Here is a 12,175-nt window from a genome sequence, read left to right as displayed (position 1 = left end):
TCAGGGACTAGAGGGAAGTATTTCTTTGAAAACTTGGATTTATGAAGTTGAACCTCCGTGCAAACTTGGGGGGAGTGGTGGGCTGTACATTGCCAGCTTCTCAGAAAACAAAATACAGATTTCCTTTTGCAAACAGAACGCTGACTCAAACTCTGCATTGTTTGTATTCCCATTTACGTTTGACACTCAAAAAATCAGATAAATTAGAGATCAGGGAATTTGCCTACTGAATCACTAAGTCCATCCTGTGACAGTTCACTGATCAGCAGTGTTATGACGGCTTATAGTATAGTAAGTCCAAGCCAGAAAGCAAAAGAACCCCCCACTTTACCCTCATAGCCTGATGACTTTCTTTACAATAGCATTTCATCGTCCCCAACTCAGTTTTGCAAAATTATTCTGAAAAAATAATGCTTGTCTTCCCATCCAAGAATAAATACAATGAAGAAAAATAAACAGATATTTGCGGGTTGAGACCCTCATCCAAAGCCCAGTGAAATCCTTGGGAATTCTTCCAGTGACCATGGGTTTTCAATCAGGTCTTATGAGTGATGTTTTAAAATTAATTCTAAATTAAGAGCCAAACATCACTGGTATTTAATTTGTTGCCAGAAGCCACACAATAGACCTTTGAAACAAAACTCTTAAAATGCATAGAAATTCAGATGAAATGACTCACCAATGCTGAACAAATAAGGCACAACCATGCTCTTCAGCTCCCTTTAAGACACTATTTTCTCTGTGTTTGGTAATATTTCAAAATATTTCAATTTTAATTGTAGAATATGGTTGGCAGATGACAGAATTCTGATAACTGGTGGCTGGTCAGACAGTGCTTTCTCTGTTTGGAGACACTTCCATCAAAATCTGAGTATTTATTTGGAACAAGTCTATAAACCCTTTCTCTAATAAAGCTGAAACTGTCTGGAAGTTCTGCGTTACTAAGAAGGGTATCGGCAGCAGATGGAATAGAAAGGCGGGGGGAGCTAATCCCTGCTATTTATTTTGAATAAAAATAACACATGATATGTCAGGTGTCAGCAGTCTGCACAGCAAGAACAAAGAGAGTTCCTGCCCCAAAGGTGTAAGAATCTGAAAGACAGACTCAAACATGTTGGTCTCTGAGTAGTGGAGCTCAGGAAGTCAGGTTTCCTACCGGTTTGGGTCTTGTGCCTGAATTTCCCAACATCTGTTGTAGGGGTAGGAGCATCACACTATGCTTTAACTCACTTTGGGAGAGCTTTTGGAGCAGCATCCTTTCTTGGGGATACTAGTAGGGCCTAGCACATGTAGGAACTTAATAGGACCAAACCTTTACTTCTCTAACAAGGATTATTAAATCTGATCAGTGGATTTAACAAAAAATATTAAGCAAAATCCACATCTAAAATGGGATTTCATAAGCTACATTTCCTTAAGAAAGCAGCCAGAACTGCAGAGACAAGCCTGAAACGAAACCTTGGATCTCAGCACCATGATCTAAACTAAAATCTCACTTCTGACACACACCTCTTTGTTCCACAGAACAAATCCCAGATCCAAACCTACTCCACTTTGAGAAACTTTAAACCAGACTTTGAGGTTTAACTCCCATATTACTGAAACAAAACATGTTTCTAAAATGAAATGTTTTTCTTTAAACTAAGCAACCAAAATTTGCATTTGACATTTACAAGGCAGTATCAACAAGAACATGCATCATTGACATCACTCCTTTTAGCACCTCTTTAAATATCCTGGTCGAAGGACAAGCTCCACTTGCCACTGTGAGTCAACAGAACTGACTCAAGAAAATTTATACAGGATTTTATCTGACCAACACAAAACCAACAAAAAAACCTCTGCATCATTGTGGTTGGTCATGATTGATCCTGCCACGTTATTACAAACAAAGCGTTTGCTCCAAGCATTTGTTTGCTTTCCTTTTGCCTGGGGGAATCTGGGATGGGCGAATGCCACAGAACTTAATGGAAACTTTTAATGCAGAAAGGCCACAAGATCAGATTATATTTCTTGGGTGAACTGGTTTGCTTTTCCATTAGATCCACTTGTTTTCTATTGTTGGGTCAGAAGATCAAGTCTATGGAGTTAAAGCAATGCCTAGTTCTGTCTGAACTGTTCTGAAAAAAGAAAGAAAAGTTGACACCAGTGGACAAAAATTAACAGGTTCTACCTAAACAGTGGGCTGCTTTTTCTGTTCACATCCAGAAAGTCATTCTTCAGCCCAGTTATGCAATCACACAGTTACTTCATTTTTGATCTTCAGTTACAGCCAGGTTTCTTGAAAGCTGCCCAGAAAACCTGGCTGGGACTAAGGTAAAGAAAGGGAGATTGACTGATGAAGCGCGCAAAGGAGGCCAGTTCCAGGAGAAAGCCTAAGCTCGAAGTAGCAGGGAGAAAAGAGGAAGAAGAGGAAGAAAAGGGTATAAAAAAGGGTGAATGCATGTTCCTCAGCGTTGCCAGAGAGAAGGCATTTGTTCCCAGCCAGGTAAGAGGTCAGTTCACTTTTGCACCAGACAGGGAAAAGGTGGGAGAAGGAGCAGGGCTGGGACAGAGAGCCAAGGGGACAGCCCAGCACTTTTCCCGCTGCCAGCAAGGAGGGCAGGGGGGATGAAACGATGGAGCAGTGACTCCTGCTGTTGGGAACATACACGCTCCTGAGCAACGGCCACCATCCCCAGCAAAACCCACGCTCCCTCAGCAGCAGTGGTAGCAGGCAGTTGGGCTTCCTATACCACTGCTACAGGCATGTAAGTTAAATATAAGTCTAGTATATAAGTTTGCTGATCTTGCCAGCTCCTTATTTTGCCTGGCTTGGGAACCAGTCCTTGAACATAAAGGAGCTGTGAGGAAACGGCTGTCATGTGGCCTTGATTTCTTGAAAAACGTGACCCTCTTCATTTCTGATAGTCTCCTGGGAGCCCAGAGGATTTAGGATTTTGGCTCCAAGAGACTGGAGAATTGGTAAAATTCACAGCAGTCTTCAGTCTCCTGGATTGGGACCTGATCTAAAATGTACAAGCTGCAAGTGATCACTGAGAAAAACAATGTGAGGACAGAGCTTTGTCAAGTAGGAATGAAACTGTGGACAAGAGTATTTTGGTAAAAAAGGGTTTCAGATGTCTCTTGAAGAGCAGGCCATGAGGGGAAGAAAATTCTCTAGCTGTAGGATCAAGGAAAGATCTAAGGAAAGAACTGTGGATTAAATCTCTACCTCTTCTTCCAAACTTTCAGCTTTCAATTTCAAATTTGGGCATGCATACATGCTTAGATTCCCCTTTAAAAGATTAATCACATAGAGGACTGCAAACCTCAGGAAAAGCCTCCACTTTCAATAACCAATGCAATTAATAAACATACTTTTTGTTGCCACCAAACTGCTAGAGAAGAATAGATGCAGATCTTTAAGTATCATGTGTATCAACATTCCTTTACCTCAAATATCTCCTGTTATTAAAAGGAGAAACTAATTTTGCTTACTGACACTGAGTTCTCCTCACAGAGTTTGATTTAGAACTGCTGCTGGAGTCTTGTTTCAGAACATTTTTCTCCCTAGAAAATACCAATTCACATACCAGTTCATAAAATATTATTGCACAGTGAAGAAATATCTCAAAAAAACCCAACCCACCACCAACATTTTTTTTCATAGTTAAAAGCTGGACTGAGAAACATATGAGAAAAAGAACCTGCAGCTCTGTATTGTATAAGGGCAAGAGTAATAACAAGATCACAATGGCAACTGACCTGCAATAAATAAATGAAGAGATTCTACTTGCAGCCAGAGCTGCTAACCTCTGATGAAAAGGGAGGGACAAATACTGTACTAGTTTCACTGCTTCTGTTCTTTGAAGTGATCCATAAAAAATGACCAGAGTTTTCTAAATGGGGAAATTAATACAAGTCAAACAGACAAACAACAACAACAAAAGAATAACTCTTTGCTATCCACATACACTGTTCCCTGCTCCTCTTTCCAAAACATCAGACAAATCCCAAGAAGGGCCATCTGTGTTGTTACAAGCAAACAGGTAGGTCTTGTGATTAACAAATGGACTCTGGGCAGGTTAGAATTGCTAGCATGATTTAATACACACGTACAGAGAACAACAAAGATTACACGTGCAGTTGTTGCAGTCTGACAGCAGTCTGGGAAGTGATTACAGAGAGCTGTCAGAATGGGAGGCACGGGGGAAGAAGCAGAGAGGAGCAGAGTTTGGGCTGCTGAGGTAGAGATCTGATGCTGGAAATACAGAGAGCAGAAAAGGCAACGACCCAAAAGAGTATGCACCTGATAATCTGAGTATAAAAGCCTGAAATCTGTAAAAAGGAGGAAAAGTTTAAGCAACTGGCCTTCCAATTTTCTGTGCACTCCTAAATTCCCAGCGCCAGGTCAAATTGTGCAGAGCACATTTGAGGTGCAGGTCTCAGTTCCTTTTGCTAAGACATGGGCTGCATGTGGAAACCTATAACCTGCTGCCTGGAAGCTTTACCCTCTGAAGGGCAGGGTTAGACCTGACCCTTTCCAGAAGAGTGGAAGTGCATGTGGTGGGTAAACCAGGGGGAGCCAGCTCCCCACTCCTCATCCCTCGGGATAATCCCCCAGGAGCTGCCTACACCTTGGCAGCTGCAAGGTGCTGCCCCTTTAAACGGGGCAGATTTGTTTTCATGTAAATTCAACAGAGCTTATGAAAATCAAGTCGCTGTTCCTGTTGAGGGAGGGAGCAAATGAGGAAATTCAGCAACTCTAAAAGCTCAGCTTGAAGCTGCTGTTATGCAGCTTGTTGTAACTCTTTAACAGGTATTAAGCAGACTGGGGATGGCACCGCAGGGTGTCTGGCATCTTACCTCTGACAGTTCCTGGCCCACAGCACCTACTTCTGAAGGAGCTACAAACTTCTCCGGGTGCTCTGGATACCTTGTTTTAAAAGGTTCAAGTAACATTTTGGTCTTTTCTGTCCTTCTGGATTAGATCTCCACGTTAAAAGTAAAAAGAAAATGTGAGCAGAATTTGTTCAGGCCAGGAAACTTTCCAGTCTGGCAAGAATTTTAGAATCTGATTTTCTTTTCTACCTCTTATTTACTGAATTGTCTGCATGACATTTTTAATACTGATCTCTGGGGTGAGACAGAGATTTTTCCTTGGTCATTCTACCTATTTGGAAAGTTCAGTGTACAATGAATACTGAATACAGCTGTACTTCTGAAATGTATCTTGGATAACCTTATCTAAATAACTTCATTTGAAAAGTGAATGGACTTTTGTGAGAGGAACTTTCTCAGATAAACTAGAGGGATATTTTTTAACTCAGCGGCTATTTGAAAGGGAAAATTTGAACATTTATTTTATTTTCTTGTGGAGAACTACCACGTGATTCCAAAACTAACATCTACAAGCCAGCAGTTAAGGAAAAAACCCAAAAAACAAACAAACAAAAAACCAACACAAAATCCAAAGAATGAGACAGTGAGCATTTAAAAGCCTTACACGTGTGAAAGGAATCTCATAGGAGAAATGTAGTTTATCCAAGTATGTAATTCTGATCTTTATATTTGGTGGTTGCTTGCTTAGAAATGTTCAGGCTTATGGAGTTGGACACAGTAGTAAAATCACAAACTGTATTTTCCTGTTGCTGAGAAAATAGTTTCTACAGAACCGTCACCAGCATTTTGAACTGTATTAACACAAACTATATTAATATGCATAACAACACATTTGGTCTATTAATTATATACTAACTTTGTTCCGGTGCACTTGACTGGCTTTTGGAAAGTTCTGTTCTCTTCATTAAGTGTAAGGTTTGCTTTCTGCCCTAGAGGCAGTTCCTTAAGCTTGCAACTGCCAGGAATATGCTGTGCTTACTGTGAAATACAGAAAGGAGAGAAACTGCTCTTCTGTATAACCTTTTAACAGCAGTGAGATGTCCTGGAGCACCAGAAAAGTTACAAGAGTGCAGTTTTCTTAAGAAGAAAAAAAAAAAAAAGATTGCTTCTTTGTTCTGCTGGAAACAAGGACATCTCTCCAGTTTCTGCAGTCATTTCATTTTGCACTGACACAGCACCCTCGCAGCGATCACGTATGTGACACCGAATGACAACTAGTGCCTCTGCTCACTTTGAAGCGACTCTCAGCATCCCGGCGCTACCAGGCGAAACACTCTCCCAGCAGAGAGAAGTGCAGCACTTGTTCGCTACCGGAGTTAAGGGCTGCTCACTCAGGGCCCGGCTCCAAGTCTCCAGGAGAAAGTGGGAATCTTTCCAGGGACTTCCACGCACTTTGGGTCAGGCCCTGGCCGATTCACGCATAGCTTTCCCATCGCCCAGCTGAGAAGAAACCGACAGTTCAAGTCCTCACGCCCCTTCCCACCTGACCTCTCTGGAAGCCCGCAACCCTCTCTTCCTTCCTCCCCTCCTTCCCACAGGGCCGCAGCCACGGCACATCTGAATCATGCACCCGTGCTCCCCTGGGTATAGGCCCGCGTCCTGGCCCCGGGACGCGACGTGCCTGGAGCTCGCCGGTCAATACGCAGCTCTCTGAGCTGTTTCGGGCGGGGTCCGACACCGGGCCGGGGAGCGGAGAGCGCCGGCACCTCACGCCCGCGCCTGGCCGGGGGTGCCAGGGTAGGACGGCTACCCTCCTGCGGCGTTACGGAGGGCAGGCAGCCGGGAGCGCCGCCAGACCCCGGCCCGGCGGGCGGAGCGCAGGTGCCCTCCTCCTGCCCCGGCGGCCGCCACCGAGCCCCGCAGAGCCCCCGCCAGCCGCCGCGGCAGGGCCCCGAGCCCTGACACCGCGCCCCTCAGCCCCCCGCGCCGGGCACCGCGTCCCGGATGACCGGTAGTCGGTCTCGGCCCTCCCGCCGCCGCCGGCGGGCCCGCCCCGTACCTGAGAAGTCGGCGAGCGCCGCGACCTGGGCGCTGCACACGAGGATCACGCAGGAGAGGAAGCGGAGGAGCCGCCCGGGCTCTACCTGTCTCCGGCGTGGGTGCTGCCCCGCATCCCCTTCCCTCATGGTGCGGGAGAGGGCAGCTCGGGGCAGGGGGGGCAGACCCGCCGCCTCACATGATGGAGCCGGCCCCGGCTGGCGGCACGGCCACCCCCGGTCCGCCGGGCGCCCTCCGCCGCGGGGCAGCTCCGGCTGCCCCGGGACCGCCCGGGCGGCGGGGAGCGGGAGGCGGAGGAGGGCGGAGCAGCCCTGCCCGAGGCCGAGGCCGCAGCGCAGCCGCCCCCCGCCGCGGCGGGAGGGGGTCCCGGCCGGCGCGGGGCCCCGGGAGACGCGTCGCCGCCGCTGCGGGGGAGCCCGCGAGGGCGGTGGGGAAGGGAAGAGGCTTCTCGGCGGCGCCGTGCCTGGCACTGCCCTCAGCGCACATCGTGCGGGCCGGGCTGACTCAGACCCGGCGGCACCTCGCCCGCCCTCCCCCGGCTCTCTCCACCCCTCTCCGGGCAGTTCGAGGTCCCGGCACCTCCCTCTTGGCGAAAAAACACGATTTCGCCTTCACAGCTCTTGCGAAGGGCTTTATTTTTAACTTATTTTTACCCCTCATTCCTGCTTGGCAATGGTTGGAGGGCTGTCACGGACTTAAACGCACACCCCGACTCGTGACAACATTTCCCTGCTTATACTTTTCCCAAGACAGACGCAAGCTGCTCCCCATCACTCCCTGTCCTCCGCAGCGCAACTTCCCTGCTTTCCCCCCTTGGGACCTGCTTGCCCCACATGCCAGACCCTGACAAATCTGCTGCTCCAGCCCGGCTCCTGTCCTTACACGTTGGCTCACAGATCTCGGAGGGAAACGCAGCTGACAGCTTTGCCCGGCAGGATCCCTGGATGAGGGATTTGAGTGGGCAAACAGCTGCGTTAAGAAATGGCCCTGACTCTTCCACGTTGCAAAAGAAACTTTCCCTTTCTCTGTTTCCTCCTGTTGTTGCCTGACAATACCTTATCGCAGCTCTTAAAGACCCATGCGGTTCGGCATAGCTGAGTTTGAAGTGCGTAGGCTTGCTTAAAGCATTCATTGCAAAGTGAGGAAACATCTTGAAGTTACTTGAGGGAGTTCAGGTTGTTCCCTGAAATCTTTTGTAAGACTGAAAGGTAAACCAGTGGGAAGTTCAAACAACCTGTCATTACAACCTGCTAAGCCACCTTCAAATATAATTTGGAGCTCGTTTTAAGGTGTGAGGGACTAAAGAGAATAAATCTGGACACTCATTTCCTAGTTCCTGAGCTGCCCTCGGGAAAGAAAGCCTAGAAGCAACACTGGAAATGGGGCATGAAAGCATCTTCTGCCCTGGGGTTGTGCTTGGGTATAAAGTGGGTAGGCAAGAACATCTAGCTGTTTACATCCTGGCATGCATGTTCACACGGATCTCCTTTCTCTTGAAAAAGAAACCCATGAATAGGTGAGAGATGACGGAACCAAACTAATTCTGTTAAATCCGTTCCTCTCCTCCTGCTCCAACTGAAGTTGGATGATGTCCAGCTTTGAATTTCCAAACTTTGGCAGCTCTTTCTGGAGGTTACACTGAACTTTGACCAGTTTGAACTTCATGTTTGAATCTGAGTCCACTTTCTTTGCTCACCCTCTCCCTCTTCACACACAGAACAACAACTGGATAACACATACATTATAGTTATGCTTCCTTAGTCTTGGGCAAATAAGAGCAAACCAGGTTTCACACGAACCTGCCTGAGGTCAGGGACATTCCATCAAGTTTAACTGAAGTCAGATAAATTGGATCAAAGATGCCGAAGTAACAGGATAACATGGAATAGCTCTGAAGCATCTGCAACTGCAAACACGGATGGGGAAGAGAGAACAGTAGCTCTGCCAGGTGTGTGAGGCTCTTCCTTCTGGCTGTTTCAGATAAGGACAGTGTTTGCCTCTGAACTGAAGCAGTTACGCCGTGCCTTCCAACTGTGGTACTGGAAGGAGACTTGTGGGAGTCTCCTGTCTACTCTTATTTTTTCCCTTGGTATTGCCATACCTGGTCATTTAACCTGACACTTTCTGCACTTGCTGTGACACGTCAGTTCCACAGAAGGCAGAAATGAATGCCAGGGAAATGTGACAAGTAGCACATATTTTTATCCCTCCATAAAAGTAAGCATTTAGGGGCCATACTCAGATCTTCTAGAAAGGTGTCTAGATGACTACGGTGAACTTACTAGTCTACCCTAACTTCATACCTGCCATGTCTACCATAACTTCAAGCCAGTGCAGTCAGATTATCTACAGCATCAGGATGCCAGACCCTCACCCCCTATGCAGTCAGCGGAGAGACAGCTCATACTGAGGCCACCTGCTATAGCTCTAACAAGAAGTGGGTCACCTCCTCCTCTCTGAATCGCTCACTACTCCCTGGAACATAGATGTCAGGGATGGCAACTCAGTCTGCTGCGTGTGGCTTCGAACAGACAATCGATCTGTGACAAGTACACAATCAATGCAGAAGAATATATAAAATGTCAAAAATCACTGAGTAACATCCTGTACTCATGCTTGAGAGGCTTTGAATCAGAAGATCCTGTGGGGCTGTTTGCCTAATGAGAACTTGTGAATCTTTGCTTTCCAATGAGATAACATCGCCTTTTCTAGCCCCATGGTGCTGTAAGAAAAAAAGCCATCCAGTGGTGCGGGAATGAGGTGGTACGCTTTTGGCACTGTGCAGGTATAACCTAAAGGCAAAGGCAGTTTTCAGGTAGAATGACTGAACTGGGAGAGGTTCAAAATGTTGTAGGTAACCTCCAGGGAGGTGAGGCAGTGAGGGTTGAATAACAACACAAGAGGCAGCTGGGTGCTCCTATGTGTAAATATCTGCCTTGTAGGGAGAGCTGCTTATGGATATTGCAGCCAACAGGGACTGAAGACATGCTTTCAGTAAAATAGCACTGACAAACAATTTTTTTTCTTCATTTCCTTTTTTTCCAGATTGGGGGCTATTCAACATTAACCTAAAATCTGTAATGCTTTTGGTAATCCCTGCTATTCCCTGTTATGGGTCGTGCTTAAATAGTTAAAGACAGCAATGTTAAACACAAAGGTAGGGAGGCAGAAAGTATTATTTATCCCGATGTGCAGAATGTGTTTCTTTGCCATAGCCTTGAAAGCAGCTTCTACAAGCTGGCAATGCTCAGTAGTTGAAAGACAATATAACTAATCCAGACATGTTCAGCATGTAGAATTACAGACTCTCTCAGCCTTGGCCTTTCCTTATGAGCAACAGGAGTGAGATCCATTTTTTTCCCCAAAGAAAAAATGAAAGCCTGTAAGTTAGAATCCAGGCTAGATATCATGTCTGCTTCAAACAGTTTCTCTCTTTTGAACCTGGGGAGAAAAGAAATCATTTCACAGTGTCAAAAATGCAGGAACTGTGTTGTTGCATGGAAGCGTTGCAAGAGCAAGCCAAAATCTGAGCTCTTCATTTCTTTTTTCTCCATATTATTCATTTTTCTCTGAAGTTCAGCCAAACTGCCAATCTGAAACTCATATCATGACTTAGTGTATGGAAATTCAAATAAAATTAGTGCTGTCAGTTAGGAAATAAACAAACAATGTGAAATAAGAGAGTTGAGTTAGATGGCCTAAAATTTTCTATTAGTAGAAAAAAAAAATCACAACAAGATCTATAGCAAAGGAACAAAAATTATCAGAAATATATAATCTCAGAAATACTTGTTCACATATACACATACACACACGTCTCCCCACTATACCTCCTGCTACTTTTTCTTCCTCTTTTCTCCCCAATAAATTTATTGGGAGCTGCTATATGTCATTTTCATTCTCTTCTCCCAGAATAAAGTTTCCAAGAAGTTCACCAACGTTCTCTTCAGCTTTTTGGGGTAAAAAAAAGAAAAAGTATCAAACTCCAGACTTTTCCCACATTTTTAAATGCTTTATATTCCTGCATTCTGACACAGATGAAATCTACAAGACAGTTCAAACAAGTGGGCTGCTATCCTCTCTCTGTTTCTATGGAAATGAGTGTCAGACCGGTTAAAACAAAGCACACGCTTTACAGTAATCACTATATGGTGATTATTTAAAATAACATAGCACATTTTTCCCAATTCAACCTCTATTTCTATGGATACAAGAATGAAAATAGTGGTAGAGAAGCCTCTCTCGTACTTTTTCAATTCTGAATGTGTTTTGGATGCTGTAAGTGCTCACAGGGTGCTACAGATTTTAAGTTCTAACAGGATCTTCAAGCATGCAGTAATTTGAACTTGAGAGGCTCAGTTCTGCAAGCCGTAGTTAGGAAACATTCTCATGGATGTAGGTAGAAGTGTGAGTACAGAATACAGAGTACAGTACTTCACCCAGCAGGTTTAGAAGGAAGGGAAATATTTGCTATTTTCTGTCATTTTTTTACTCCTTTTAGAGAGGACAAAGTTAGCTAACAAGTTTTGACTTTTGTGGTCATAAGCTGCTTCCTGCAGAGTCAGGTCTCGGCCAAACTAATCAGAACATCATAGAGACTCTGACCGCTTCACAAAAAAGCAGTAAGATGTAACATACGAAGTCTGTAAAACCAATCTCCTCGTGTTTCATTCCAAGTGGATGAAATCTCATTCCAACTTCCTCATCGCACGCAGCAGAAAGGTCACCGCTTCTCATCCACCTGAATGCTGCCAGTCTTACTGGCACCTCTCCTGTATAGAGATTATATTTTCTAGCAGTATACCTGGGCACTTGTATAGACATGAAGTAAGAGGCATGCCCCATCTCACACAGCTTACTGCTGGAAACAAGGGAAAAAAAAGGACTAAGGTGGAGGAAGAACAAATGCACCAAGAAACATGTCTTGGGTTTGTTGTCCTTGCCCTCTTAAAGCATGTAAGTCGTCCCTGGTCACTTCCTGACATGAATCTTCAAAGATGGACTGGAAAAGACTACGTGTCTTCCCTCTCAGCTTAGGAAGGACATTAGGACAGAGCTGCTGGGTGGACCACAGCCTTGGAAATCAGCCTGTTTACTTGTGAAAGTGCCTTATTATGGGTTTATGAGCTTGCCTTTTGGCTGGTTGTTGTCACTGTTTCTCCTTTAATACGTATCTAGGCTAAAATCTTCCAAAATGACTAATGATTTTGTGTACTTGAAACTCAAGACGGCAGCTTTTTAAAGCCACAGAATCAATGTCAAAGCACTGAAAAATTGGTGGCTTTTTTCAAAA

At 45.2% G+C, this 12,175-nt stretch overlaps 1 protein-coding gene across 2 annotated transcripts in view; it reads right to left on the bottom strand.

The window, feature by feature from the left end:
• The window catches only part of EVA1C (eva-1 homolog C), a 40,994-nt gene extending 33,595 nt beyond the window's left edge, over positions 1–7,399 (bottom strand). The window contains exon 1 of one of the 2 annotated variants that reach the window (XM_054813472.1): positions 6,884–7,399. In XM_054813472.1, the coding sequence (XP_054669447.1) occupies positions 6,884–7,010 (127 nt within the window). In that variant the 5' untranslated portion in view covers positions 7,011–7,399. The remainder of the gene's footprint in view (positions 1–6,883) is intronic. The other variant, XM_054813471.1, reaches the window with a different exon arrangement.
• Positions 7,400–12,175: the final 4,776 nt, after the last annotated feature.

This window comes from Grus americana, chromosome 1 (genome assembly GCF_028858705.1).
Source record: "Grus americana isolate bGruAme1 chromosome 1, bGruAme1.mat, whole genome shotgun sequence".
NCBI classification, from domain to species: Eukaryota; Metazoa; Chordata; class Aves; order Gruiformes; family Gruidae; genus Grus; species Grus americana.
This window is presented reverse-complemented; position numbering and strand designations above follow the sequence as displayed.